The sequence below is a fragment of the Falco punctatus genome (genome assembly GCF_963210335.1).
Source record: "Falco punctatus genome assembly, chromosome: 7".
Lineage (NCBI taxonomy): Eukaryota > Metazoa > Chordata > Aves > Falconiformes > Falconidae > Falco > Falco punctatus.
Window position 1 is genome coordinate 65828865 of NC_137587.1, and position 26642 is coordinate 65855506.

General features: G+C 42.7%; 1 protein-coding gene across 1 annotated transcript; it reads left to right on the forward strand.

Moving 5' to 3' along the window:
• The first annotated feature begins 2546 nt into the window (after nt 1–2546).
• SYNM (synemin) lies at nt 2547–26632 on the forward strand. Its single transcript, XM_080397194.1, has 4 exons — nt 2547–3441; nt 9352–9476; nt 17814–17887; nt 19389–26632. Exons 1-4 carry the CDS (start codon nt 2656–2658, stop codon nt 22988–22990), a joined length of 4587 nt encoding a protein of 1528 aa, XP_080253320.1. The 5' UTR covers nt 2547–2655; the 3' UTR covers nt 22991–26632.
• The last annotated feature ends 10 nt before the right edge of the window (nt 26633–26642 follow it).

The window sequence follows — 26642 nt, forward strand, 5'->3', positions numbered from 1 at the left end:
AGAGCAGATTGGTATGGTACAACTGCGCCCTGAGCCCAGCTTTGCAGGGCTTGTGCCAAATTCCTGTCCTTTCCAAATTCCCGTCCTTTCCCTGGGCAAGCTTTGGTTGGGAGCAGCCCTGAGAAGTAAATGCAGAGGTGGGAGCTGTGGTGCCTTATGCAAAGCAGCAAACCTCTGCAAAACTCTCAGTGCTGCAGCGCTGGGTGAAATATAAGTGTGTGTGCATGTCTGAGAAAGGGAAGGAGAGAAAGGATGCCTGGGGAGATGAAAAAGGTTGAAATGAGTCACCCCTCGTCTTTTTGTCTAATTTGGTAGATAATACAGGGTGTGATGCTTCACTGCCTCCTTGCTGAGCAGCTCCTGCAGAGCCAGTTCCAGTGCAGTCAGTGACAGGACCTCTCTGGATCCAACCCATATATGGTGCAAAATAAGGCAGAGGAGAACTGGGCACGGGGATGCCCCGGCTGCCGGCGCTTCTGCCGAACGTGCGTTGAGCCCGGGAGGTGGGATGCTTGTCTGTTGTGCAAAGATTTTGTGAGTTGTGACACCAGCTGAAAATTGGAGGCATTTCAGTGGCTTCCTCAACTTAAAAGTGGCGTTTTGAAAAGGCATTTGACACTTTATATTGACTTAAGCCCTGCCACGGTACAGTTACAGCAGCAGATGGATCACAAACCAAATAAATACCTCCCGGGAAAGAGAGTCTGTACAGCACTGTGATGGAAAAGCAGGTTGAGCCCTAGGCGGTACGGCCCCACATCGGGGCAGAGCAAGAGAGCCGAGGAAGGAGTTTCATGAGAGTGGGGCTCTGCTCCCTGAGTGGGGCTTTGCTCCCTAAGCCGTGCCCCGCTCCCTCAGCCCGGCTCTGCTCCCTGAGTGAGGATCTGCCCCCTCGGCCGGACCCAGCTCCCTCAGCCGGGTTCTGCTCCCTCAGCCCGGCTCTGCTCCCTCAGCCGGGTTCTGCTCCCTCAGCCGGGTTCTGCTCCCTCAGCCCGGCTCTGCTCCCTCAGCCGGGTTCTGCTCCCTCAGCCCGGCTCTGCTCCCTCAGCCCGGTTCTGCTCCCTCAGCCGGGTTCTGCTCCCTCAGCCCGGCTCTGCTCCCTCAGCCGGGTTCTGCTCCCTCAGCCCGGCTCTGCTCCCTCAGCCGGGTTCTGCTCCCTCAGCCCGGCTCTGCTCCCTCAGCCGGGTTCTGCTCCCTCAGCCCGGCTCTGCTCCCTCAGCCGGGTTCTGCTCCCTCAGCCCGGCTCTGACCCCTCAGCCCGGCTCTGCTCCCTCAGCCGGGTTCTGCTCCCTCAGCCTGGCTCTGACCCCTCAGCCCGGCTCTGCTCCCTCAGCCGGGTTCTGCTCCCTCAGCCGGGTTCTGCTCCCTCAGCCCGGCTCTGCCCCCTCAGCCCGGCTCTGCCCCCTCAGCCGGGTTCTGCTCCCTCAGCCCAGCTCTGACCCCTCAGCCGGGTTCTGCTCCCTCAGCCGGGTTCTGCTCCCTCAGCCCAGCTCTGACCCCTCAGCCGGGTTCTGCTCCCTCAGCCGGGTTCTGCTCCCTCAGCCGGGTTCTGCTCCCTCAGCCGGGTTCTGCTCCCTCAGCCCGGCTCTGCTCCCTCAGCCGGGTTCTGCTCCCTCAGCCGGGTTCTGCTCCCTCAGCCCGGCTCTGCTCCCTCAGCCGGGTTCTGCTCCCTCAGCCCGGCTCTGCTCCCTCAGCCGGGTTCTGCTCCCTCAGCCGGGTTCTGCTCCCTCAGCCCGGCTCTGCTCCCTCAGCCGGGTTCTGCTCCCTCAGCCCGGCTCTGCTCCCTCAGCCGGGTTCTGCTCCCTCAGCCCGGCTCTGCTCCCTCAGCCGGGTTCTGCTCCCTCAGCCCGGCTCTGACCCCTCAGCCCGGCTCTGCTCCCTCAGCCGGGTTCTGCTCCCTCAGCCCGGCTCTGACCCCTCAGCCCGGCTCTGCTCCCTCAGCCGGGTTCTGCTCCCTCAGCCGGGTTCTGCTCCCTCAGCCCGGCTCTGCCCCCTCAGCCCGGCTCTGCCCCCTCAGCCGGGTTCTGCTCCCTCAGCCCAGCTCTGACCCCTCAGCCGGGTTCTGCTCCCTCAGCCGGGTTCTGCTCCCTCAGCCCAGCTCTGACCCCTCAGCCGGGTTCTGCTCCCTCAGCCGGGTTCTGCTCCCTCAGCCGGGTTCTGCTCCCTCAGCCGGGTTCTGCTCCCTCAGCCCGGCTCTGCTCCCTCAGCCGGGTTCTGCTCCCTCAGCCGGGTTCTGCTCCCTCAGCCCGGCTCTGCTCCCTCAGCCGGGTTCTGCTCCCTCAGCCCGGCTCTGCTCCCTCAGCCCGGCTCTGCTCCCTCAGCCGGGTTCTGCTCCCTCAGCCCGGCTCTGACCCCTCAGCCCGGTTCTGCTCCCTCAGCTCGGCTCTGCTCCCTCAGCCGGGCCCTGCTCCCTCAGCCGGCCCCTGCTCGCCCTCTTGGAGCGGCTTGACGCAGACGAGCGGATCCCGGCAGGGGGCGCCACAGGGCAGCAGCGGGGACGCGGGGCGGGGCTGGGCGCGGGGGCTGGGCGCGGAGGCGGGGCGGGACGGGGCCGAGCGGGCGGCGGGACGGGCGTGCAGAGCCCGCGCGAGGCGGCAGCTGCGCGGAGCCGTCAGCGGAGGGGCCACCGCGGCCGCGACCCCCATCCCGGACACGATGTGGCGGCGCTGGGAAGCGGGATGGGACGAGAAGAGGGAACTGCAGGAGCTGAACTCCCGGCTGCGGGTCTTCGTGTCCCGCGTGCGGGAGCTGGAGGAGGAGAACCGCTTTCTGGCGCGGGAGCTGGCGGAGCTGCGGGAGCAGGAGCTGATCGGGCTCCGGGTGCCCGAGCAGGAGCTGGCCTGGCTGCGGATGCAGCTGGAGGAGCTGAGTCGGGCGAAGCTGGAAGCGGAGCTGGAGCGGGACGGGCTGCGGCGGGAGCTGGAGCAGCTGCAGCTGCTGGGCGCCGAGGTGCTGGCGATGCGGCGCCGCCTGCAGCCCGAGCTGGCCGGGCAGCGGGAGCTGCTGGAGCGGCTGCGGGGCGAGTGCGTCGCCCTGGAGGAGCTGCTGCTGCAGCTGCGGGCCGAGCACGGGCACCTGGCGGAACGGCAGCGGCGGGAGGCCGCGGAGATGCGGGAGCTGCGCATCAGCCTGGCCGCCTTGCCGCCGCCCTTGGCCGGGCTGAGCCTGGAGGAGCTGGAGGAGACCTATGAGATGCTGCTCAGCCAGAGCTGCCGGGAGACCCTGCTGCGCTACCAGGAGCAGATCCAGGTGCTGCAGGAGCAGGAGGCGCAGCGGAGCCGGGAGGACCTGGAGCTTCTGCGGGCCGAGAGCCGGCAGTGCCGCCAGCACCTGGAGGACCTCCACCGCCAGGGCCGGGAGCTGTGCGGGCTCCGGGAGCGGCTGGAGCAGGAGCTGCTCGCCTTGCAGGACCGCCACGGCGCCGAGGTGGAGGAGTACCAGGTGCGTGGCAGTGCCCCGCCGCGTCGGGCAGGTCCCCGACCCCTGTCCCCGCGGTGCCGGGCCTCTCCGAGCCCCCGCCGCCAGCACTCTCTAGCCGTGCCGCTTCCTTTGGTGCTCGTATGAGACCTCCCCGCCCCCGCTGGCTTTTCCCCTTCAGTCCTGGCCCAGGGTGGGATGCGCGCCCACCTCCCCTGACCCTGGCGCTCCGCTGCCTCCCGCCCCCCTGCTGCGGCATGTGCCTAAAGCCCCTGCGGGCTCCCCCTTTGGTGCCCCGCAGTAGGACCCCCCCAGGCTGCGAGAGGAGGTGGCCCAGCAAGCACTTGCTGCTGCTGAGCCCTCTGGATGGAGCGGGGAGTCCCTCTGAGACCCACTGCTCTGTCTGGGGAGAACTGGGTGCGAAGGGTGGGGATGGAAATGGAGACAGTGACCCTGAGGACATCCTCCTGGTGACAGGTGCTCCGTTCCCAACCTGCCCCTGGCAAGTACCCAAAAGCATGGAGCTGGCGCGTGGGCTTGCCAGGGCTCCTGCCTGGCTTGGCGTGAGCACATGGGACATGGAGCAGTTCCTGGGAGCGGATGAACCGAGTCCCTGTGTGGTGGGATGCGAAGCTTCCCCTTTAGCTTGAGGCCCAAGGTTGATCTGTTGAGATCAGAGAAACGATCTAAATTTTCTTCCTGCTTTGCATATGCTCTCGTGTGCCTTGAACCTAGAGAAAAGCTTGTGGGCCCCAGCGCAAAGAAAACTTGTAGTTGTGTAAAGGCAGGAAGACTCATTACTGTGCTGCAGGCAGTGAACAAGTGGGAATCTTTCAAAATAAAACTTCATTGATGGAATCTGTTCAAGGTGGATGTTTGGTGGTGATAAACAGAGAGTTAGAGCTTCTGTAGCTGAGAACTTGTTTGCTGACAGGATAACGTTTGATACAACAATGTATAATCACCTTATGCAACTGCTGGAACAGCAAAATACTGTTAATCAGATTTAGAGTGGAGAGCTCATATTAGATCATCCAGACCATCGATCAGTTTCCTGAGGGCAACATCTCTTTTGTTCATTGTTAGACCTTTTATTAACACTTTGCTGCAGCTCGGTGTTTGCTTGAACCCCCTGTGCTAATGATAACATTGTGTCCAACAGCCACGGTAGATTATGGAGATGCTGGCAACTGGGAAAGGACTGGGACCTGTTGCTGTATGTGTGTCTGGTTTTCCTATGTTGCTAGATTGTTTGCAAGTTGCATAGTTTTCAGATGATGTGAACTGAGGCAGATTAGGTATGTAAGAAGTAATCAGGCTTTTAACTTTTAAATTTTTCTTTTCCACTTTTGGACAGGACAATTCATTCTTCCAGTCATGTATGTAAATGTTTCCAAAGCTTAACAAGAAGATGTGGTATGTAAAGCTCTCATTAATTAAATCTATCTGTCAGTCAAAGCCAGGTGAAAATGTAAAGAAGAAAAAGAACCTCTTTTTTTTTTTTTCTCTGCTTTTTAAGGTGTATGAGTTTATATGAATGTACGTAAGCCTACCAATATTTAAAGTTACTTTGATTTCCAAACTACATCCTCCTTGCTGTCTGTATTTGTTAGGGATTTATAATGTCAATGATTTTTCCATCATCATTGCCCAAATTAAAAACCTTTAAATATGGTGTTATTTTAATAAGAGCATTTTGTATAGCTCACTACCCATGCTACAAGTTTTTCTTCCAAAGCTGGTTAGAATATGTGTGTTCATATATCTAACTCTTTCAACTCAGCAATGTGTTTTCATACCACTGTGTTGTCTCCGCAACCGGTTGTATTATTAAAGTATTTTATTCAGAAGAGCAAGTGGAGGCAGAGCAACCCATTGTAGAAGTCAGACAATAAAAATCAATGCATGCCTTTGAATTGCCCTGATTCAATATTCAAAAATAATGTTATATTGATACCAACATAACAAACTTCTGGTTTACTCTCATGAGCCTTTGGCATGCTTTGCATTTCACAGCAACAAGAGCTTCAAATCTTGGTAATACAAGAAGGAAGAAGTGCTTTGATAGCCAACCTGAAAACATGTGAACTGTCTTATCTAGATAATATTTACATTCTGGTGAAAAATATATAATAAGGTTTATAACTTCTGAAAAATTTCATATTTAAAATGTTTGGTTTCTAATGAGAAAGGCCTTTTCCAGTAGCCAGCCTACTGCATATGAGAAATATCTTTTGCTCACATCCAGGAAGACAAATTACAGAATGTGTAGAAGCAGCTGTTCCAGGTTTTGTTCATGTGATAAACATCTTTTTTTCCTCCCTCTATTTCTTTTGTTGGTTAAAGTATGTTCAGCATGGATTTTAAACTACTCCTTTTTAAAAGGTATCTATTCCATGCTAACTTATTGTGAAGTGTCACATAAAAATAATCTGTATGTCCAGATTTAAGTCAAGTGATTATTGTTTGTTGCAGCTGCAATGACAATGAGATTTATTCATATTTTCCATATATCATCCAGTCGCCTTATATGTCCATCTTTCCCTCCTGCACTGTCCTTACCCTCACTAAAGCTTTCAGCTATGTTAAATAGAAATATGTATTTGGAGTTACAGTTTAGCTGAACCAGGCAAGCTGTAAATCATACATTGTTTGGAAAATTTTTGCTGCGCCTGGGTGCTAAAGGGATGAACTCAGTAAGTCTCTTACTTGCATAATTTTAGCTATGCACTGTGACAATACTTTAGCAAAAACTCTCAGTGATTTGAGAAAGCTCTGTATTTTTTGGGTGTAAAAATGGCCATGGCTCATCCTGCTGCTTTGAAATGAGGTAGATGTTTTTCACTAATGCGGTGGGTTTAGGATCAGTTCCTGTGTCAGTGTTGTCAGCTCCAGAGAAGAAGAAAACATCTTGTCAGTGAACATATAGTATCAATATGTCATGTGCATTTTTTGGTGTACCAGTTTCTAGCCAGCTAAGTGGGGAGTGTCAGTTCCTCCCCTGCTGAGCCACAGAATGTGCTTTGGGATCGGTAAATAGTACCAGATGGGAAGGACTGGAGCCTGGAATCCTCTCTTTATTCCCTGAGTAGGTGCTGCTTGGACAACCCAAGTAAATTCTTTTCCCCCTACTGTCCTTCTAAAATTTCCCTCTGCTGCCTGGAAAGGAACATCTGGGGGATGAGAAAATTACTTCTGTGCAGTTACTTAGTTCTAGCAGGACATCACTGGGATTTGGGGGGACATGGGATTGATGGGCTTGAGAAACAAACCTTTCCAAGAAAGTTGTGTGTGAAGCAAACACAGGTTACTTTTTGCAAAATGCAAGTTTGTCAGCTTGCAGTCTCCTGAAATTTGCCGGAGTGGTTTAGGTACTTTTTGGCATGCCTGGAAGCAGGACTTAAGACCAATTGTCCTCCACATTATGTTTAAGCATCAGTGACTGGAGGGCTAGACAACTGGCTGTCTGCCATCGAGTCTATACAATATCTGCCCCTGTTGGAATGAATTCCTCTGTAACTGTGACACAGCTGGCTGAGTTATGTAGCCCCTTATGGCAATCATTAACTCAAAACTTTTGGATCCTGAGTGCTCTCCCAATCCAGTGGGTAGAATCTAGGTAGTTTTTCAAATCCAGACTACAGAACTTGGGGGTGAGGTATTGAAGCTTGTGTGTCTTTAGGTAGGTGTGAATATCACCAGTCTTTCAGAGCTCTGCAGGCTATAGTCCCAAGTGTACAGATTCTTCTGGGACATAGTGCAAGGCCTGTGCACTGTGAAGCTCTTTTTAACATAAGCATGCACATGTGTAGTTTAGTCTTTTATGTTTAATCGAGGAGGCAAAAAGTACCTGAATCACTTCATGTTTTGTATTGGAGCTCTTACCACCTTCAGGGGTTGGTCCCGTAGAGATTCAGTCTTGTCTTTTGCTCCTTTTGCTGACTCCTCTGGTTCTGTCAACACCCTGCCCATCCTTGCTTGATAGCCTTTTCTTTTTAAAACAGAACCTGGTGCTTTTCTTCCCTTCTCATCTTGGGATTTTGCTTTGTGGTAGTTCTTGAAGAGGATTGTTGCCTCAAAGCCACTAAAGGTCAGTGGTTCTGCTTGTCACTGTGCGTGACCATACAGGATGTTACCTCTGCTGCAGTCTGGATGAGGCTGTTGGATGGCTTTTTCAGATATACAGATGTGATTTGTCTTCTGTCATAAAAAAGGAGTTTTAGGTACACCGAAGACTGTAGGCAAGGTTTTTAATGTCAAAGAAAACATCAATGTAAACATTTAACAACAGTTGCAAATGAAGAAATAGATTAACATGTGTTACATAGACAGATATACCCACATGTATATGAAGATACAGGCAGCTTCCTTAATAAAGTTTTCTTCTTACTTTTACCTAAAAAAAAAAAGCCCCAACTATGAATGTTTGAAATGCCAGCATTTTGTGTTCTTAGCTCTTAAATCTTACTTCTGCCTAGGATATCATACTGGCGTTATCCAATCTGGGGAGTCCCCTGCTGTATCTTCATTTTTATGCTCTTGCCCATACTGTCAACTTGAACACTTGCTGCATATAAATGATGTATTTTGACTTTTTTAGAAGTCCACTATTAGTGTCTTGATTTTCCAGTTTGTATTGCAAAGCGTTTGTTACAATGCAATCTAAAATATGCTGTCATGAATTCCTGTCCAGTGTTGTACGTGTGTATAAGATTTTGCTCTGTAAATGACAGTTCGGTGTCCTTTCAAAGTGCAGAGTGATGTGGACAAAATAGAATCAGGCGTTTGTTGAGATTTAATTTTTGTCTTGTAGTTACTTGTAGATACTTGTAGTTCTGAGCCTGTACTGAACAAGTTCCTCTCAGTTGTCAGGGGAGGGTTTATTTCCCGGAAGATGGAAGTTTGCCCCTCATGTGAGAGGTAACACCAGGGATTAAAGCATTTGCTTTCTGCAATGTTCATTTCAAGAGTGTGAGACTGCTGTCTTGGTCTAAATCAGATCTTGATGTTCTGTTGGGAAGTTTTCATTGCTTTTTCTGTTGTGCACAGTTATTCAGCATCTAATCTTCCATTAAGCATTTCGGAGTATGTACAAATTTAGTTCATTTTGGACTTGAGTATTTTTCTGCTCATCAGTCCCTTTCTCCATTTCCAAAACTTGTTAAAGAAAGGTGGGCAGGCCTTCCTACAATCTTATCAGTGCTGCCGCTCTCAAGTTATCTGTGGGTGCCATATAAACTGCACTCTTCCCATACACACACAGAGCTATGGAGGAACAAAGTTATATTTAGTAATCAAGATGAAAATGAGCAATCTTCTGAGTAGCAGTTAGGACAATGCTGCATGGGCTACGAAGCAGGTGTCCAAATATTGTAGAAAACTTGGCTTGAAGGAACTGCTGGAGGTTTATCCTTTGCCTTCTAGACACTATGGATATCTCCAGACGCTAGAATCCAAAAACTGATTTGGATCCCCATGTCTATAGAACTGAAAATACTGATGGAGAGAAATAGGCCAGGTTCTCATAGCAAAGCAATCGCTGAAATTCCTGATCTCAAGTATGATTTAAGCATGTGCATCTACGCTCTTAAAATGACAAAATGAATCATGTTTATAAAGGAGCTTACTTTACTTGTTATGTATACTTGATAACTTTTGTGTAGGGCACCTGAATGGGTTTTACTGAAATATTTAACTATCTTAGTAAGGCATAAAATGAAATCTTAGCCTAAAACTCTGCTTCACTAACAGTCTCTTTTAGATAGTATATGGGGGAGGTCATAGAGCTGATTTATTCTCATTTTTGAAGTAATGGGACACACTGATTTATTGTTCTTCAGATGATTTTTTTAATTAAAAGTTTGAGATTATTAAGCATTCAAGTGTATAGAATCTAATGTTAGTTCTAAACTAAAAATCAGTATTTTTGTTTAGAGGATAATCGACACTCTTGAAGAAGAAAAGCAGTTCCTGACCAAGTCGATCACAGATTACCTGAAGGACTATCAAGAATTACTGCAGGTGAAAGCAGGCCTCATCCTTGAAATTGAAACCTACAGGTAAGAAATGCAATCACACTCAGTTGTCTAATCGGAGGAGAATTTAAATCCCTTTTTATAGATATGGGAGCCCGATTCATCCTCTTTCCAGCATATAAAATACAGACAGTTACTTGTAGAGTCTCAGATCAAGACTCCTTGTATGTATTCAATATCTTTATCAACTATCTGGATGAGAGGATCGAGTGTACGCTCAGTAAGTTGCAGACAACACCAAGCTGGGTGGGAGTGTTGATCTGCTCAAGGGCAGGGAGGAAGGCTCTGCAGAGGGGTCTGGGCAGGCTGGATCGATGGGCTGAGGCTGGTTGTGTGAGGTTCAACAAGGCTCAGTGCCTGGTCCTGCACTTGGGTCACAGTAACCCCATGCAGTGCTACAGGCTTGGGGAGGAGCAGCTAGAAAGCTGCCTGCTGGAGAAGGACCTGAGGGTACTGATTGATGACTGGCTGAACACGAGCCAGCAGTGTGCCCAGGTGGCCAAGACGGCCAAAGGCATCCTGGCTTGTATCCAAAGCAGTGTGGCCAGCAAGACCAGGGCAGTGACTGTCCCCCTGTACTTGGCACTGGTGAGGCTGCACCTCGAATCCTGTGTTCAGTTTTGGGCCCCTCACTGCAAGAGGGACATTGAGGTTCTGGAGCGTGCCCAGAGAAGGGCAATGAGGCCGGTGAAGGGTCTGGAGCACAAGTCTGATGAGAAGCAGCAGCTGAGGGAACTGGGGGTGTTTAGTCTGGAGAGGAGGAGACTCAGGGGAGACCTTATCGCTCCCTACAACTACCTGACAGGGGCTGTAGGCTGGGGGGGTCAGTCTCTTCTCCCAGGTAACAAGTGACAGGACAGGAGAAATGGCCAGAAGAAATAAACCAGGGGAGGTTTAGATTGGATATTGGGGAAAATTTCTTCACTGAAAGGGTGGTCAAGCATTGGAACAGGCTGCCCAGGGAGGGGCGTGGTTTAGTGGTGGACTTGGCAGTCCTGGATTAATGGTTGGACTTGATGATCTCAACGGTCTTTTCCAACCTAAATGATTCTACAATTCTATTGTGGTTTGTTACATGATGCAAATGGGCCCCTCGTGACAGTTATTACCTTGCTGTTGGCTTGTTCTGTGACATGGGTCACCATGCCATTCTGTGCTTGACTGTGCTGTCTGTGCAAGGAGGATAACACCCCTTCAGAAGGCTGCTAAAAGATGTGGAGTTGCCTGAGATCTCTGGGAAAACTGTAAGAATAGTAAAATACTGTTACTCATTAGTAACACTGATAAGAATTAGCAGTGGGCCGAAGTGACTGAAATTAGATCACCTAGGCAAAACTGTCTCTGGTAGTAATTCATTCTACTCCTCTGTCCTCAGAAGAACATGTTGAACAAGCCAATAAAATTGATAGGAATCCTATTAACTTTGTACAAATATAGTGATATGTAAAAACCCTTCTTAGTTCTGATCAAGTTGATATCAAATTGATCTGAATTGTTGATGCAATATTTGATTACAAGCTGAGGAGCCAGTATCCCTCAATTGCAATTAATAAAACATGAGGTAGTATAGTTGCCATCTGTCAACTTACGCGGCACATGTCATTGTTTGAATATGTTGATTATTGTCTAAAGTAGTGAGTTCCCCATTCTTTTTTCAGTTATAGGATAGTGGGAAGATAACAGAAAAGTCTGTTTGATTAAATCCTAGCTTTCTCCATCCTTGGTTTGTTACGGAAACATGTTTGGATCAAGTGTGAGATACCAGCAAACTTCTCTGCTAATGAATCTTCAGTACTGTTTATCTCTCCAGCCACTTAGTAGCTGAGGAGTTGAAAAGCCAGAGTAACTCTCCTGTCTGGAGAATCATGATGTATCAGTTCACACGTGACATAAAAGTGATTAGGAAGGAAAAAAAAACAAACTAACTAGAGCCTATGAACTGGAGGAAGATGCTACCTTATTATAAAGATCATGGGTTTTTTTCTATAACTAGCAAAATATTTTCATTAAATTTCATGGAGACACTTATCTTCAAATACAGAGAAATGCAATTCTTATTGAGCAAGGTAATAATTTGCAAAAATTTAATGTCAGCCTACTTTTGTATTCTTTTTAAGGAGTATGCCTCAGTCATTAGCTTGTCTATATTATGTGCGTTATTCATATTCAGTCTGTGTAAACTGACAGTGGTATTAACAGTCCACTGATAAATATGAAATTTAATTGTAGTTGCATAACTTAACTGAAAGTATAAGAAGCTTGAAACAAATTAGTGAGCCAAGAATGTCTGTAGTCCATTAAACGGTCTGTTCAAGATGCCCTGAGTATTGTGTGCTACGAGGTACAGACCGAGGATGAGATGAAATCTCAGGCAGTATGTGGGACAAGGAATTTGTAGTCAGCTGGAGAGCAACAGTACCTGGATGTTTGTTGGCAGAGTGGGATCCCTGTGATCCTTGGCAAGCCAGTAGTTCTGGAGCATTACTAGTAGAAGAGAAACTGGAAATGGTAGAGTTGTGATCCTTACCTCTGCGTGTTAATTCTGTTAATTTTGCTAAAACCTATGATTCTTCTAAGTTTAATCCTAGCTCTGATGTTGACTTTTACTGTTGTCACTTAAACATTCTCCCTCAGTTTATTCATCTGCAAAATGGGATTAGCGCTTTCACAGTAACAGAATTGTTTCAATGATTAGTATTCATCCAGCAGTAGGAATGATAATGCCCAGATATTTAGTTGTCGGGACACGCTCTCAGTCAACAAGTGAACCATCAGTGCTTCTGCTCTGTAAAACCTTGTAAGCCCATTAAATTCTGGAAATTCTCCAGAGGTTGTATCACTGGATTCCCTGCCCTCACTAATGAAAGGAGAACAATTCATTATCACCTGCAGCATGTGTTTGTTGTCCAGTTAAGAAGCCCCTTAACCTGTAGGGTTTCTTATCCGATTGCAGTGAATGCAACTTGTATCACTGATGGCATTGGCAAGGCAGACTTCTGTGGACAAATGAGCACCTACCTACTGAAAAAGGTCTACAGATAAAAATGGAGAAATGGGCCGTGCTACAGATCAGAAAACATGCTATCTAATCCCTGTAAACAAAATTCATTTAAAATATCAGAAGCTGAAAAGCGATTGTTTTGATTTGTGTTTTTACATTTATGCAGTTTTACCTACTCTTCTTCTTACTCTCCCTTCACTTAAGAAAATAATGCCTTCCCTACTGTATGCCTTTATCAGCACTGCTGTGGGAGGGAATCAGTACGGATCCAGTTAGTAAGCTGTCTAGTAGGGGAATTCTGGACTGCTCCTCAATGTACTTTTTCAAATCTTGTTCCTCTCCCAGATATTTTTATCTGCTACAGCCAGGGCATGTGAAGCCAGCTTCAGTTTGTTTTCAGAAAGGATGCTGGCCTATATCCTTGCTTATGTATATTGGAAATGAAAGGCACCTAGTCACACTTAGTTCAACATCCTGAAGTTTCCATGAGGGCCTTGGTACCTCCTCTCCTCCTGGCATTATAGGTTAAGGGTGTGGTATCTGTTTTACTTCTTGGAGCCACCATTTTCTCCCACCATTTTCTCTTGATTTTACAATTCCCACAGATCCTGTTTTAAAGTCAGTTCTTTCCGTTAGTCAACATTGCTCCTGGACTGGCAAGAAGGGTTATTGTGGCAGAGAATGCCCTTTCCCAAGGATCAAGTGTACTTCCTCTCTGATTCTGCTCACCCTTCCTGCCCTGGGAGCTGAAGCTCACTCAGGAAGGGAAATATATGTGGCTTTATGAAGTTATACCTCATGGGAATCTTCGTTCCCAATACTTCTTCACCAGCGTTGAAGTAAATATTTATCAAGTGTGTTGCAGTTTTAGTTTTTAGTTGCAAAACCGTAACTACTTAAACTATGCTTAGGTTTTATTTCTAGAGAGAAGTGGTGAATTATTCACTGTGTAACACTCTTGATTTTAAAAAGAGACAGAAAATCTGCCTAGGATCAGAATTACTATCAAGCCTTTCTCCTCAGCTGTCAGAAGCTGCTTCTCTGCAAATAGTAGAGGTTGCCCAGAGCCTCTATTATAGGTTAAGTAGTTTTTCTCCCCTCTCTAAAATGTGTTGTTGTTTAAGCGTAAAAAGTTTTACTTTGAAATCCTAGTGTCATGCAAACGTTCTGTTCTAGGTTATTACCCTGCATTTTGAAGCAATGGAGGCTACCAAAGCTGGTGTTTTTTTTTTTTGTTTTTTTTTTTTAGCTCTTCCCTCCCCTCCCCACCCCTTTCCTTTTTTTTGTCAGGATCTCTTAATACACTTGTCAGGCATACTTTCCAATCCTCCTTCAGCTGGTTTCCTCCATCAACACTTGTTCTGACCCTTTCCATGCCTTCCTCTCAAGAAATCATCACCAGCATTAAGGCCTCCTCAGCTACTCATCACAGCTTTTTCAGTTAGTTTCGTTATTCCCTGTTTACAACTTGTACCATCCAGTATATCTGATTCCTGTATTTGTTTTATTTTGAGAACATTCTGAATTTTCTACACCCCGGGAGTTTAACATGCAGTCAGTTACCTGCTGTTCTTAATGCAATCCTTGTCCTCCCATCCTGTGATGGAAAAAAAGATGTGAAGTGGCCTTTACCCCTAAAAACGGTTCTTACAGTCCACTTCCTGGAAAGTTTGGGGTTTTTTTTCTAACTTCTTACAAATACACAGGATAGAGAGGATGAGTTTTTATGGCTTGCTGGCTAACTGCCGCCATCAAAGATTTTGGGGGTTTGTAGTTGAAACAAAGTCATTGCTATTGTGAATGACCATGATAACATTTGCGCTGCATCCTTTTTTCTTTGTAACTTCTCCCCAGTCCAACCAGTTTATCTCATCCACCTGCTTTCACAGAGTTATTTCTGTTGTTACCCAGCACACTGCTGGGCTGCAGGCTGACTAGCATGTTGCTGCTAACTTTAGATAAATGACATTAAAGATGAGGTGAGGTAAAGGTGCAGCTGGAGTGTTTTCTGGCAACACTTAAATGAAATATTAACAAAATGTATATATATGTCACTTGGGATCTGATTTCCAGGAAGTAGCTGACATGGTTGTTTTTTAGAAGAGTGCTGCCTGAGGAATTTTTTTTGTTATTACTGTGAATACTTCAGAGTTCATACAGTTACAATTAACACCCTATTCTTCAGGCAGTTTAAGTGTAAAAGCAGTCCTCACCACAGAGAGGTTATAGTTTAAATTACTAGTATTAGGAAAGGATGCAAAGGAACAGAGACGCAAAATTACTTTTATAAATTGAGGTTATGGAACATAGCTGAGGAACATAACCAGAGTTTGCTGGCTTCCAAGCCAGTGCTCCGTACACTACAGTTTCTCATGCTGGTTTATTAAGCCAAAGTCAGTTTGACATGTTCTTGTTTATCTGATAAGCTTGAGGACATACATATTATGAACTGTGTACAGTAAAACACTGACTCACTGTCCGGTTTTATAGAGGTTTCATGAAGCTTTGCCTTTCATTTTCAAATACAACACATTTTCAGTAGTAATATTTCAGATCCAGCTTTTCTGTGTGCTGTTGCCCTTTGCCATATATAGTTACCTCTTGGAACTTATTTTTAGTGACTTCATAGGTTGCTGCAGCAACCGAACAACTGTTGTTTTAACAGCAGCCAGAAATCCTTAGTCAAACTACCCACATTCCTAGTTTCCTTCATCATGGTTAACGCTTTCATTGCCAGCTCCCTGATACGTTTCTGCAATGTCACCACCAGCTTCTCTAGTGGGTGTCTATTGGAGCAATTTGTTTGGCCCTCACTAGCTGCATCAGATCAGATGTTTGGTCTTGGGAATATTCTCTGTGTATTTTCAAGTCATCTAATTCCTGTAAAGCTGCTCCTAACACAGAGAAAGATAAATTGTGTTCACTTTGGTTTTTTGACTAACAAAATAGAAGTAAAGATGTCCATCTGAGCCAGTTTTAAGGGGAAAGTAACCTGTAAATATGTTGGGTAATTCTAACCTGGCTTTTCTGAATCTAGGCAAATCCATGATTGACAAGAAAATCTTATTAATGATATTTTGATGATGTCGCATTGCTCTACTGAATCTAGAGGCAGTCAGAAACCAAAAGAAGCATAAAATGTCCAAAGTGATCAGTCATGTGAAGTGTGAAATCTACAGGTGACACTTAAAATGCCACCCTTTTTAGGTGGTATTTGTTATTAATTTTGACAGAAATGCCCAGCAAATGTGTTTATAACAGTCCTAAATTGCTTTCAGCTCCCCCTCTTAGGGAGTCAGAAGCCTTGGCTATCATAATCTTCCAGCCTTACTCTTGACAACTTTCATGTTGCAGCTGTATGTTATCAGTGCAAAACATCTGGCATTTCCAAAACTGGAAGTGATGAAACAGGTTTCTTACTAGTAGAAGTATGTATAAAAACACTAAAGTTACTGTACTGATTACAGCATTCCAGTGCATATTGAAAGAACCTGCTACAGAATTCTAGGCTGTTGCACCAGAATGCTGCAGTTGAGCACTTTTTTTGTGGGATAACATAGCTTGTGGCCCTGCAAAAGTAAATGGGCAAATAGTTTTGGTTTTGTTTTTTTTTTTTTTTAAAAAAAGCAAGCTGAACATGTTTTATGTCAGGCAGAACAAACATATAGACAGCAGAAGGGAAGGAAAGCATACAAAAATTTCCAGAGAATTTATCAGGAATTCTGAGACTTAGTCTTACTGGATAACCATCTCTAAAACTTCTAGGACTGAGTAAGATCACCCTAATACCTAGTTTCTGTATTTGATACATGGAAGAAGCCAACAGTTTTGGTTTTTTAGAGCAATCGAGTAATTCTAGAGAATGCATCTAGTCCTTCCTGTCACCCATGAGGACAAAAGTATGCTGTGTGCCTATTTGAATATTCTTAATGCAGTGCAATTACTCTTGAAAATATTTTGCCCCTCAGCGGTGCTAATCTCTGTGGAAAACATATCTCTGGAGTATCTTTCACCATTGTAGAAAGGAGAAAATGTAGGGTAGTAATCTTATGCAGGAACAGAACAAGCCTGTGGCTGCTGTCAGATGGGTCATGAGTGAGTGCGGTCCTTGGACGTGCTTGCTGTACAGGGAACAAAGTTTGTCGTGAAGGAAGGATAGCCAGTGTTCTCTAGCTATCAGCTGGGTATGATGTCTCCAAGTACAGCTACTATGTCACCAGCATAAAGAGGCAAATCAAAGTCTCCGTTCTGTGCATCAGCACACCAAAAATAGGTAGTAGACAAAATTATGAAGCAGATTATCCACAGTTGTTGCCTTCTTCTTCTGTTTGCTTTTAGTGATATAATTTCCATAATGTAAAGGTAAGCAAATTGGTGTCCAGTCCATTCTGATCAACTGTTGCTGAGCTAACGTGATGCCTTGGTTGGTTGACAAGAGGAAGCCTTGACCACAATAGTCCTGTGGAAATGCTGGCTTTCTGGAACTACAGAAGCTATTAGAGAGCCACTACAAAGAAAGAATGACTGGAAGGCTGAGGAACAGAGGGGAGAAGCACAGATGTCATTCAAAGAAACCAAACAGTTTCTGTCAGAAACAAATTTCTTAGTCCTTTGTTGTAAAATATGTTGTGTTGATTTCCCATTGAATCGGAACTAATAGTTATTTCAATACTGCAAGTTGTTTCTTCCAGCACTAGCCAGTGTTTGACAGTAGAAGTAATCCTTTCCTTCAATTTCCATTTCAAAAGGATAGAACTTAAAATCCTGGCTGTAAGAGTTCCCTCACATGTCATACTGCAACAACACCTTTAGTACTGTATTACCAGCTGGAAAGATGCTGACTAAGTGCTTGCAAATACTTTTTTTTTATTTTTGCCTTTTCTTTATAAAACATCTCCATGTGTTTCTTTGAAAAAGTGTTACTGAATCTCTGTTAACTTTTATGTGGCTGTATAAGTTTGTATATAACAGAGTTTGTATAACTCTTTTATAAGATCATAATTCTGGAAAAAACTTGTTAGCTTGTACAATTCCATAGTGGAAATCAGTAGATACTGCTTCCTGACATGAACAATATATTGGCTAATGTGGAAGACTGGATCTAAAATTATACCGTTACTGTGGCTGTCACCTGCTGTAAGATTATTGCATTGTTTGCAGGGACTGGACTCTGCAAACTAAGAGTCTGGAAGATGCTAAGGATTTCTCATTCCCAGTAATAAAAATGTGGGGTGTTAAAAACACTCAGGATCTGACCCAGCTGCAGGATAACAGTTTGAGTTTATAAGACTTGTAAATATTAAGCACGATGATTATTCTTATCAATATTTTAATGGAATGTCTTTTTGTTTGTTTTGCAGAGCTTTGTTAGAAGGGGAGAGCAACCAGTGGATTATTACACAGAGAGATCTATATACACGGAAATTGCCTCAAGGTAAAAAATTAAGATTGAATGAAATTAAATATAAATGGAAACTATTTTTATCATATTCCTGAAGAATGCTTCTTATTAGTGTATTGAAAAGTGAATATTGAATTGGGTTTGAGTATTATTATTTTAAATCCATGTAGTGCTACTCTATGAGCTAATTTATAAAATCAAGATTTGAGAAGGTAAGTAGGGAGTGATGGATGTTTCATGGCTCTAACAGTGCAAGAACTTTTGGATGCGCATAGGTCTTAAGAAAGAAAGTTTTTAAGTATAAAGGAAGAGGCGTTTAACAAAACATGTAGTTAAAAGCATGGAATTCATCATCATGAGGCATTGTGAGTGTTGAAAAGTTTATGTGGGTTTATAGAGAAATTTTAGCAGAGTAATGAAAGAAAAATCAAAGGCTTACTAAACATAAAGATACCATTTCTATCTTAGGAGCTGCAAATCTCTGGAGGCTGTGAGAGTATACCAGGGAAGTATCACTATTTACTTGCCCTGTTCTTATGCTCTTCCCTATGTACCTATTGTTGGTCACTGTAAACAGGTTACTGGATAAGATGGACCTTCAATCTGACTGCTATGGCCATTGTTATTAATAACAGAATTAGTTTTGGTAATATTCTTGAGTTTAATAAGTTGTGGTTTTAAAATTCTAGACTATCATAGACAGTAGTCCCAGAAGAGATTTGAAGGCTGTGTGTGTAGTAGTAAATTAAACAGACTAGGGCCTCGGCTGAAACACTCATATAGAATTGCCTATGCTTTTAAATTCTTAGCGCTGTCCCTGGCACAGTGTTAATCTGGACTAGTCAGTACTTCTGCAGACAATGCTCAGGCATAACCAGTGGTTACCACAGACCAGGAAACACTACGAAAAGTCAAGGCAGATGTGTCTAGCTTTTTAGGAGTAGGAGATTTGAGTTGTGCGGTACTGGTTGGTCTTAGAGCCAGACAATGACTCCTGGTACATTTTATTAAATTGTATAGATATAGCCTAAAATCCTTGTTGTACTTTGTTGTGTCTTGTGGCTGTGAAGAGTTGTATTTATGTCTTTGATTTCCAGTATGTGGTGGCAGGTATGCCATAAATTCTTAATAGGAACTGAGAAATTTCAGGCCACTTGGACTAATGAAGCAAAAAAAGAAGCCTAGGCTATTAACATACAATATTTAATAAGAAGTTGTAAATGTAAGTGAACAATAATATAAATATGAAAGGTGTAATTCTTAAGTGCCATAATACCCAGTAGCTCCGAACAGGTAAAATTAGCAAGAACTTCCAACTTCGTAAAAAGCTTCGCTTTCAGCTTTGATATAATTGATACATAGACATTAATTATCATGCAAAACCTACAGGAATGCCTTTACAAAGCTCCACTGAAAATGAAACCATTGTTTCTTTCAAAAATTTAGTACAAAATTTCTTAGTTTGTGCCCTCTATTTTATATTATTTTAGATAGAAGCCATTATTTTAATGTTTTACCTATGCTCTTTTTGCAGATATTATAAACACGTCATATAACTACACTGATACATACTCTACTTATCAAGAAAGAAATAGAAATAAAGCTTCACCAGCTATCAGGATCACTGATACAAGACATAGAATGCCCATGAGAAATACTAGCGGTTTTGCACATTATTCAGCTCGATCAACACAGACTGGATCAGACACAACAGCGAGTGGAAGAGCTTTTGGAAAAGATGTACTTGGTTCAATATATCGCCCTTCAACAACTGTTATGAAGGATGAAAGGATTATAACAGACCACAAAGAACTAAGAACATTTACTCCAGCCTACAGTAGCTGGAAAAACACTGAAATGCAGCAGAAAAAGATTCCAGAAAGAAAGAAAACTGAAGTTACAACTTCATCCACAGTATCTTTTTCAAAAGAATCAGCACATCCTGAAAAATCAGACAAGGACCACAAGCCTGACACAAAGCCAGGGATTTCTGAAAATATAAGAACAAAACCAAGCTTCACTAGATTTCCAGCTTATGAGCTAAATACCAATTTTAAACCATCTAAATATGAAGAAATCATAACTGAAACTCGGACCACGCTAAAAGAAAAAAGAGGCAGCAGCAAACCAACTGAAGAGAAAAAATCTCTGCTGAAAGAAAAGGATAAGCTAGAGAAACAAACAAAGGAGGAGATAAAGAAAACAGATGAGAAACCTTTTATAGAAGAAAGAAGTGTTGATTTTGGAAGGAAAACTGAGCAGAAAAAATATATCCACGAGGAAGCCATTAACGAGAAGTTAACAAGGAGTGATATTTCTAATTCAAGGACTTGGAAAAGCGAATCAACTAAGAAGGATACAAATGTGACCTTGGAATCAAGAGGCAAAGAAGTCATTGAGATACCTATCAGTCTTGAAATGCCTGCTCCCAGCAAAGAATCTCAGAGTAATAAAGAAATAAGGTTACAAAGTTTTAAAACTTCCATAGGAAGAGAAATAGATGACCATATAACTAAGCCTGCTGAAATTCACAAAGTGAATATTTCAGAAGCAGAATCCAGCCTGAAAAATGAAGAGCGAATTAGTGACAGAAGTCGTAAAATGGGAACTCTGTCAACTGAAAATATAGCAGAGAACATTGTTGCTGACATTCTTAAAAGTTTTACACAGCCTTCTAGTTCACAGATATCAACAGACACAAAAGTGACCTATTTTAATAAGAAAAAACAACCAGATGATGGGAAAATAAAGACTGAGATCACAGTGCAATCTCAAGTTCAAGAAAACATAGATGTTTCTGACGAAGCTGGTGTAGGGGGTCTATCAAACCAGGATGTTAGAAAAGTGGTTCGAGAGGGTGTTGAGGGAACTCCTTCCAAAGAGGAGATAGAAGATATAGTACATCATGGCCTGAAAGGAAACGAGGGCAGAAAGAATGTATCTGTTAATGTTGAGATTGTTGAGGAGCCACTAGATTATGCCACTGATGAAAGGACTGATTTTTCAACACCTTTTGAAGTAGAGGAAGTGGAAGATACATACCCTGAGAGAGAGAGACGTTATGGTGATGAGGAGGAAACATTCACATATGAAGATGTTAAAAAGAAGAAACGCCATGAGAGTTTCACTCATGTGGAAGAAGTAACTGCGGAAGATGACTCGCCTATTGAACAAAAATATTTTGTATCTGTTCCTGATGATCACCCTATTAATGAAAAAGATAATGACTCAGTCTATGGGCAAATTCATATAGAAGAAGAATCAACTATTAAATATTCTTGGCAAGATGAATTTTTGCAAGGCACACAAACTAAGAGAGATGAAGGTGTAAGCTCTCCAGAAGAAACGTATCAAGTGGTAGGGGAGGAAGCAAGTGCACATATTTTAAAAGAGCATCCTGAAGAAACATCCCATGTTGAATCCATTGTTATTGAAAAAGAAATTAAAATTCCTCATGAATTTCAGACTTCAATAAAAGGGCTTTTATCAAAGGAAACAGAGGACCCTAAACATCAATTGAAGGAAGCTTTGGAGCAGTTGGAGGGCAGTCTCCCAGAAAGTGTCAAAGAGGAGCTGTCTGTATTAACAAAAGAAACTAAAGCTGACTCTAGTAGCTTAGAATTTGATATCAAAAAAGTTGATCAAACTGGGGAGGGTGGCTTGGTGACAATTGTTGCTGAAGTCAATCTGTCACAGACCCTTAATACTGATGAATTCGATGTAGCTCAGCTTGATGAAGTAATTGCAAGTGAGAAGGAGAAGGCAACATTGCACTCCCTGAAAAAAGAGAGCTCCAAGAGAGCTGCTGATGGTAGAAGCAATATAGAAGTAGATGTTTCTTCCTGCAGTGATAAATACACTCCTTTGGCTGATCAAGAAATCTATAACTCATCTACAGTAAGGAGGAGTGGTGGCACAGGGTATCATACCACTGAAAAAGTTATTTATGGCGGTTCGGTTTTGGAAACTGCAGATTTTGGAGAAGTCTCTCGCTCATCACAATCAACTGATGAGAGCAAATCCATAAGGCATATTAAGGTTCATCCAGCAGAAGTTCAGAGATTTGAGCAGATTGCATATGAAGGGCCTGGTTCTGAAACCCTGGAGCTCAGTGCTACAGAAGATCTTGTTCAGGCAAAAGGATCATCAGAGTTTACCCGATCTGTGAAGCATTTTAAGCTGGGTCCTAAAGAAATGCAAACCACAGAAGAAGTAATTTATACAGGCCCTATTACTACAACTGTAGAAGAGACTGATTCTGGAAATCTTTCCCAGAAGTTTTCAACAGACTTCAACAGATCCACAAGACATGTCACAGTAGGAACAAGGCAAGTAACTGAGGAGGTCTCTTTTGAAGGGCCTGTTTCAGACTCTCTGGAGCTCAATAGCTTGGGTAACCTTTCTCAGACAGAAGGGTCTGTGGATGTCAGCAGATCAATAAGGCACTTCAGGTTAGGTCCAAAAGAGATTCATACTGAGCAAGTTATCTTTGAAGGACCAATCTGCAGTAAAGTGGAGGTCAGCGACACTAGAGACTTCGCACAGACAGAAAGTTCAGTCAGCCACATTCAGTTGGGTCCCCAAGAGTTTATGACGGCTGAAGAAATCATCTACCATGGACCCATCTCTGAGCACGTTAAAATAAGCCCTGTAGAAACTCATGCTGAGCAAATAATCTTTACAAGACCTATTTCTGAAACGCTGGAAGGTCTTTCACAAACAGAAGAGTCGTCTGAGAGCAGCAGGTCTATAAAGCATATTAAAGTAGGATCCAAGGAAACATCTTTCACTTTTCAAATGGATGTTTCCAATATAGGTGGAATATCTGTAGTAAAAAGTGGAGAGCAGCAAGCAACAACACTCATGTCCAATAAGCAAGACCCTTCTGTTAGTCAGTCACAGACTGTAGCTGAAAGTGACCAGATTGTAGAAAATGAAGGAGGAGGCTATGTTCGCTCCAATTTTTCTCAAGATCATGGTGAAAAGGTAGTGGAAAAATCATTTTTTGATAAAACTGTGCAGTTGCAAAGAATGGTAGACCAAAGATCAGTTATTTCTGATGAAAAGAAAGTTGCTCTTCTCTATCTGGACCATGAGGAGGAAGATGATGATGATAATGATGGACAGTGGTTCTGAAAGGACTTTTTAATGAAGTCTACTTAGTGATTTGTTTATACATATTTTTGATCATCCTTTTTCTTTTTTAAAGAGAAAAAAGGGATGGGGAAAAGCTCGAAGTATTTAGATTATTAACAGTGGACTGAGAAGTACTGAATCCAAGACTCTACCTATTCAGCACACTCTTTATTGGAGATTTTATTTTTGGGAGAAATCATGCTTAGAGACCTGTGTCAAATAATTTCAGATTTTTCCACTCAAAGAGACAGGAATTTGCTATTGGGGAATTAAAAGGATTATATTTTTTGTTTGGTTTATAGCAGGTCCATTAATATGTGTGTTCTTGAATAGGACTTTACTATTATTTTTTTAAATACTGTATTGTATTTGGTTACTAAAATACTCTGCAATCCTATCTAAACCTCAAGCTACTAACCACAAATATAACAATATAATATAACAATATAAGACTAACAAGAGTGGTAAGTAGCTAATTTTCAGTTTTGTTTCTGTGTATTTACATGGAATACCTAATGAAAACATTTTAAGATACAGTTATTACAGCTATAAAATAAATATGATTCTGTAGGATCAAACTAAACATAGCAAGAATTGACAAAAATTATATAATTTGTATAGCTAGAATGCAGTGCAAAAAAGACAGAGGTAACACTGAAGCAAGAATTTCTCACACTATTCCTAAGGAGAAATAGTGATTTTTCTGGTTAGACAGTAGTACATTTAATACCTTTCATAAGAAAAGAAATTTAAAAGATATGCTGGATAGTATTTCCACTGAAGTAAGAATTCTTTATAGCTTCAGTGGCTATGTACACTAATAACATCAACTTCCTTTGCAGTATATGGGTTACCTTGATACTAGGTATTGTTAAAGGTAAGTGTGAAGTGTCAAACATTATTACACGATGCCTAATTTCTTAACACAGTGAAATTAATGTGTTCTGTTTTGAAGAAAACTTGTAAAAATGGCATTGATGACATTTATGATCATTGTGTGTCAATAGTTTCCAGATAATCCTTTCTTTGTTTACAAATGAGAAGATGCCTTTTTCAATTACTACCCCTGCAAACCCAACCTGAGATAAGAATTTTATTTGTTCTTGTTGTTTTGGGGTTGTAATATTTTCCTCAGGCCAAAGCTAGTTTCTACTTAAATCATTTGAAAATAAGCTAATTTAACTTGGATTGCACATTGGTTAAATGAAGAACATAATTTAACTTTATAATTATAATTCAGTGCCTTCGAAGTCCAGATCGGAAGCCAGCACCATTAACTGTACTAACTGTGCAGTGCTAGAAGAAGCAAAAATAGCAGCCAAAATATTTTTGTCACAGGGGCAAGAAAATACCGTACTGGACACATACAAGAAATAAGATACACAAATGAGAAGCTGCTATTTTTCGTGCACACACATGCACATTCACTTGCTCACTCTCCACTTCTGCAGAGCAGAAATATACCTGTATCCGGACGGCTGTGTTGTGCGTCCGGTCGTTGCTGACTCAGATAGGTTTTTTTTCTTCCTGTGGTTGTAAGCATAGTTTTGTGTGTGCTAAATCCATATTAGGATCCAGTTAAACTATCTTAGTCTGGCATGGCTAGTCACTTTTCAGATTCCTGAATATTAACAAAAGCTGGATTTTTGAAAACTGCTACTTTATAGTATGAATGTAAATGCAAAGCAAAAGAGAAGCTCTTTGCTGACTGACATAGCATGCTGTTTCAGATATGGGACAGTTTAATTGTGTGCCTTGGTTACTAAGTTTGAAACTGTACAAAGCTATTAAAGTTCCAAAGATTAACTCATGAGGTTTGTCTGCACTGCAGAATTTTCTGTATGTTTTCCTCATTTTGTGTAAGTGTGAGTACCAGTGTACTCGGGATTGGATATTTTTCAGTCATGTACTGTGAAATCATTTGTTGAACTTGGAAGTGTAACCAACAGCTAGAAAATGAACAGGAAGTGGGAGTTGTGTAGAAGCACTAAAGGCATGTATGCTAAGTTTATTTATACTGTTCACTGTGTAATGGATAATATTTTTTCAAAATTTCTCACATATGCTCAAAAAAGTTGTGCTTACATTTATAAATGGGGTGTTATTAACTGAAATACTTTTAATATCATCTTATACTATTGTTGCCTTAGCTGACCCTGTGATTTTAATAATTGTGTATAAACCAGAATTTTCCAGATATATTCCTAACAGCAAGCAGTCAGATTCTTTACTTGAAGTATTAAATAACTGCATAAAGAAAAAAGTCAAGTCTGTAATAAGCAATGGAGTTTAAAAAAATGTCACCAGTGTTAGTTTTTTGAAGTTTCATTCTGAGCTGAAACTTAAACATTCTCTGTAAAACAGATATGGAAATATCTGCAAAAGAAGTATTTTTTAATGAATGAAGAGCTACTTACAATGTCAAACCCATTTATTGATGCCTTGTGGAATGCTCCTTGTGATATGCTCCTTAGGAACAACTATACCAACACTCAGTTCCATGTTTATCTTCACCTGCTCAGAGGATTATGTCAGATGAAGGAATAAACCAGTAAGGAGCAAATGAATCATAAAATGGAGACAGCCTTAGCATTGAAGGAAGGTGGGGTGGGAAATCGTATTGTTCTCACTAAGCTCTTCAAAAACTCCTTTATGCATCACTGTCAGATGTAATAGGTTATACCAAGATATATTTCTGTTTTGATTGTCGGGAGGGGAAAATTTGTTCTGTGTACTTCAGTTCTATTTTAGATCAGGATTTTAATTAACTGTTGGAAAGTTAGTTTATTGTAGGGAATTGGAAATGTGCATGGCATTTAAAGATATGCACAGTTCCTTTGCATGAATACTTCAGGCAGTGAACACAAAGATATCTCATGTAAAAAGGATTTAAGTTTTAAAAATGTTTGTGTAAGCAGCCCATTTTCTGTTTTATTCTTGTTAACATGAGACACTTTGACATCATGATAGCTTTTGGATAATACTACCTTGAGGCAACAAAATGTAGTTAGGTGGACAATTGCGTCCTGCAGACCTAATGGCTGCATTTGCAGAATCGAGGCCATAGGTACATGCGTTACTAGTGAGAGCAAATATAACCTGTCTGATGTATTGACTGATCCTATATGATCACTTTCTGCATAAGTATTATAACCTATGGCTGAAAGGATTGGCTATATAACTGCGGTCAGCATGCACTTCTGAAGCTTACTCATATAAATTATGCTTTTCATTTAATAGAAGTAAGAACTTTACTGCTGAGTTTGGATTAAACAAAATGCTTTTAAAATACCATTAGTAATTTGGGGGGGGGGGGGTAAAAACTATGTATTTATATGCTGATACAGATCAGAAGTGGGGCACTGTTTTCCAAATGGGTAAACCACTGGTCTAGAAAGCAAATATAGCATAGAATATAAAGAAAGGTGTGTGAGAATAGAAGTCTATTGACTGATGTTTGTGACTAGCAAGTGTTTAAAAAGACGGTAAGAATGTTGAAACTGGGTTTGCTGATGTCAGCTGCGTGAAACTTTGCAGGCAGCTCGTGTTTTGGTCATTTGCAATGAAACTGCATTTTTGTGGTGGTATAAGCTTTGTGATTTTACACTTTTTCACTCTCGAGTATTAAACAATCAGAATCAATGCACATGTT

Bases quoted from the DNA above. Each gene is read 5' to 3' on its own strand.
- SYNM (XM_080397194.1), top strand. From the start codon at position 2,656: ATGTGGCGGCGCTGGGAAGCGGGATGGGACGAGAAGAGGGAACTGCAG. The intron at 3,442-9,351 runs GTGCGTGGCAGT...ATTTTTGTTTAG, and splicing joins CCGAGGTGGAGGAGTACCAG to AGGATAATCGACACTCTTGA. The intron at 9,477-17,813 runs GTAAGAAATGCA...TTTGTTTTGCAG, and splicing joins CTTGAAATTGAAACCTACAG to AGCTTTGTTAGAAGGGGAGA.